This window comes from Sphaerodactylus townsendi, linkage group LG13 (assembly GCF_021028975.2).
Source record: "Sphaerodactylus townsendi isolate TG3544 linkage group LG13, MPM_Stown_v2.3, whole genome shotgun sequence".
NCBI lineage: Eukaryota > Metazoa > Chordata > Lepidosauria > Squamata > Sphaerodactylidae > Sphaerodactylus > Sphaerodactylus townsendi.
In genome coordinates, this window is record NC_059437.1 from 12,865,189 (window position 1) to 12,869,026 (window position 3,838).

A 3,838-nucleotide genomic window follows, 5' to 3' on the forward strand; every position below is an offset into this window, starting at 1 on the left:
AGAAGAAGAAGAAGAAGAAGAAGAAGAAGAAGAAGAAGAAGAAGAAGAAGAAGAGTTGGATTTATATCTCCCCTTTCTCTCCTATAGGAGACTCAAATGGGTTTATAAACTCCTTCCCCCCCCCCCACAACAAACACCCTGTGAGGTAGGTGGGGCTGAGAGAGCTCCTTAGAGCTGTGACTAGCCCAAGGTCACCCAGCTGGCATGTGTGGGAGTGCACAGGATAATCTGAATTCCCCAGATAAGCCTCCACAGCACAAGCGGCAGAGCGGGGAATCAAACCCAGTTCCTCCAGATTAGAATGCACCTGCAGCAGTGGCGTAGGAGGTTAAGAGCTCGTGTATCGAATCTGGAGGAACTGGGTTTGATTCCCAGCTCTGCTGCCTGAGCTGTGGAGGCTTATCTGGGGAATTCATATTAGCCTGTACACTCCCACACATGCCAGCTGGGTGACCTTGGGCTAGTCACAGCTTCTCAGAGCTCTCTCAGCCCCACCCACCTCACAGGGTGTTTGTTGTGAGGGGGGAAGGGCAAGGAGATTGTAAACCCTTTTGAGTCTCCTACAGGAGAGAAAGCGGGGATATAAATCCAAACTCTTCTTCTTCTTCTCTTAACCACTATGCCACTGCTGCTCCTATTTGCTTTGTTTTTAAACTAAGAAGTCTGGCTCCTGTCCTTTCCAAATGCTTTGCTTTTGCTGTGTGCCCCCACCCCCATCCTATTTTCAGTTCTCCATGGATCTCTGGGAGACCAATTTGAACCCCCCCCCCCCGTAATGGAGACATTTAAACAATTAATCTGGAGCAGCAAAGAAAAAGGCAAAAGGGGAGGTGGTGTCAACAGAACATCAGACAGGACAGTGTAAGAAATTCAGTACGTCTTAGATCAGTGGGCAAATGGATACAGACCTGTGTGTGTGAAGTGCCCTCAATTCTCATGTGACTAATGGTGGCCCCTGGTGGGGTTTTCAAAGCAAGAGATTTTCAGAGGTGGTTTGCCATTGTCTGTCTCGCCTAGGGACCCTGGTGGTCTCCAATTCAAATCCTAGCCAGGATGGACCCTGCTTAACTTCTGAGATCTGACAAGATCGATTTAGCCCGGGTGGGCCTTCCAGGTCAGGAAATCTAAACAGATAAGTGGTTATTGTGGGTTTTCCAGACCGTGTGGCCCTGGTCTGGTAGATCTACCAGACCACGGCCACACAGCCTGGAAAACCCACAACAACCAGTTGAATCCGGCCGTGAAACCTTCGACAATACACTAAACAGATAAGTTTGAGCTACTTGGAGCCCCCTTCTACCCCCCCTTCTTACTTCCCCCGCCCTCCCATGTTCCTGTCTTTATTTATTGCCTTTGTTAATACAGGCAATAGTATCATTGTCCACACACGCTCTTTAGCTCCCAGAGCAATCCCCCCCGCCCCCACACACATATATAAACAATCTAAGCAGCCCTTAGCATCCTGCTGGTGACCCATTACGCACAGGGAGACCTCCGGTTCGGGCCTCGGACGCCCCAGCCCAGCCCGAACGGTCCACCTGCTGCCCCCCGCCCATCCCCTGGCTGGGCTCTCCGGCCTGGGCTTTGGGAAGTGGGCGGGGCGCGGCCGTGCGGGCGCAGCCAATGAGCGGGCGGAGCGCCGCCAGGGCGTGGCCAGGGCGGCTCTATAATGTGGGGCGGCCGTTGCCGGAGCCGGCGGCAGAGACAATAAGGCGAGCCGGGGCTGGAGCGGCCGCCGGAGCCACCCTGCCCGCCGCCACCATGATGTCCATGAACAGCAAGCAGGCGTTCAGCATGCACCCCATCCTGCACGAGCCCAAGTACACCCACCTGCACTCCAGCTCCGAGGCCATCCGCAGGGCCTGCCTGCCCGCCCCGCAGGTGAGGACGGGACCCCGCCGGGAGAGGGGAGCCGAGGGGTGTCCCGGGTTGGGGGCGGGGGAGATCAGAGGTCCGCCCGAGGAGTCCGGCTCCCTTGACCTCAGATGGAGCGCCGCGTCCTGGGCTGCTGGAAACTGCCGTGGGAAACCCCCCCCCCCTTTCCCAAGTCCGTCTAGAAAGGAGACTCCGTGGGGCAGCGGCTGGCCTCGTCCTCTGGGGCAGAGCCTGCAACTTTCTTGGGAAGGGCCCCGACCGAAAAGGAGGGGAGGCTGCGGGTTGTTTGATGCCCGCTCCGGAGCGCCAGTTCTAGAGGCTTCACAGTGCGGAGTGACTCCAGTCTTAAGTCTATTGAAACGAAGGGGGTTAGACGGGAATAACTCGCGTTAGAATTGCCCCCTAGGGCTTCGCCCCCCTCCTTCTGGGTCGGGGCCTGGGAGAATGACGTTTGGGGGAGCGGGGAAGGCGACCCTCGGGTGGGTGACGGAGCCCCCCTCCCCATGCCCCCTCCCCCGGATGGCTGCCCCGAGGCTGAGCCCGTCTCCGTCTCTCTCCGTCCCGCCCGCAGCTGCAGAGCAACTTCTTCACCGGCCTGGACGAGACGCTCCTGCGCGGCGCGGAGGCCCTGGCGGCGGTGGACATGGTCTCGCAGAAGAGCCACCCGTTCAAGCCGGACGCCACGTACCACACCATGAGCAGCGTCTCGGTCTCCTGCACGCCCACCACGCCGTCGGTGCACCTGCACCACCCGTCCGTGCTGGGCGGCCACGCGCACCACGCGCACCACGCGCACCACCACCAGCCGGCGCAGGGCCTGGACGGCGACTTGCTGGAGCACCTCAACTCGGCGCTGGCCTTGCCCGACGTGGGCGCCGCGCCGGCCCACCCGTCCACGCACGCCCACCTGCAGCAGGCCCTCAACGCCATGGGCCACCCGGCGCACGGGCAGCCCCCCATGGGCATGGGCCCCCACCCGCCGCACGGCCTGGCCGCCCACCCAGTGCTGGCCGGCCCGGAGACCGAGACGGACCCGCGCGAGCTGGAGAGCTTCGCCGAGCGCTTCAAGCAGCGGCGCATCAAGCTGGGGGTGACCCAGGCCGACGTGGGCTCGGCGCTGGCCAACCTCAAGATCCCCGGCGTGGGCTGCTTGAGCCAGAGCACCATCTGCCGCTTCGAGTCGCTCACGCTTTCGCACAACAACATGGTGGCCCTCAAGCCCATCCTGGAGGCCTGGCTGGAGGAGGCCGAGCGGGCGCAGCGCGACAAGCTCACCAAGCCCGACGGCTACGCGGCCGGCGACAAGAAGCGCAAGCGCACGTCCATCGCCGCGCCGGAGAAGCGCTCCCTCGAGGCCTACTTCGCCGTCCAGCCGCGGCCCTCGTCCGAGAAGATCGCCGCCATCGCCGAGAAGCTCGACCTCAAGAAGAACGTCGTGCGCGTCTGGTTTTGCAACCAGAGACAGAAGCAGAAGCGCATGAAGTTCTCCGCCGCCTACTGAGCCCCCACCGGGGCAGGACCGACGGGGCGGGCCGGGCCGGGCCGGGAAGGAGGCCGGCGGGCGGGGGCTGCCCCCGGGCCCGGAGCGGCCCCTCTCCAAAACCGGGGCGCTTTCTCTCGCGCTTTCTTTCTCTCCCCCCCTCCCCTCCCACCCCCGGCCTTGGAGGAACCGGCCCTGGACGACGGGATCTTCCCTGCTCCCAGCCAAGCGCTCCCTGAGCGCCGTTCGACGGCTGGCCCGGGCTCCGGGCTGCAAAATCGACTAGAAACAAAAGGGGAAGAACTCTCCGCCCCTACCCAGCAAAATTAGACGACTGTACAGTATTCCTGGGGAGTGAGGAGGGGGAAATCGAGTCCCTTCCAAGGGGGGGGGGTTGTTTTGAGAAGAGACTTGATCTAACCGTCCCACCTTCATCTCTGTACATAAAAAAAGAAGGGAGGGGGCCAGGAGAAGATAAACTTG

At 61.3% G+C, this 3,838-nt stretch overlaps 1 protein-coding gene across 2 annotated transcripts; it reads left to right on the forward strand.

Moving 5' to 3' along the window:
• The first annotated feature begins 1,708 nt into the window (after window positions 1-1,708).
• On the forward strand, window positions 1,709-3,561 carry LOC125443021 (brain-specific homeobox/POU domain protein 3-like). 2 transcript variants are annotated; one of them, XM_048514877.1, is made up of 3 exons: window positions 1,709-1,881; window positions 2,447-3,406; window positions 3,461-3,561. In XM_048514877.1, exons 1-2 carry the CDS (start codon window positions 1,762-1,764, stop codon window positions 3,374-3,376), a joined length of 1,050 nt encoding a protein of 349 aa, XP_048370834.1. In that variant the 5' UTR covers window positions 1,709-1,761; the 3' UTR covers window positions 3,377-3,406; window positions 3,461-3,561. The 2 variants fall into 2 exon arrangements, with proteins under 2 accessions (XP_048370834.1, XP_048370833.1); XM_048514876.1 differs by having other exon boundaries at window positions 2,447-3,510.
• Window positions 3,562-3,838: the final 277 nt, after the last annotated feature.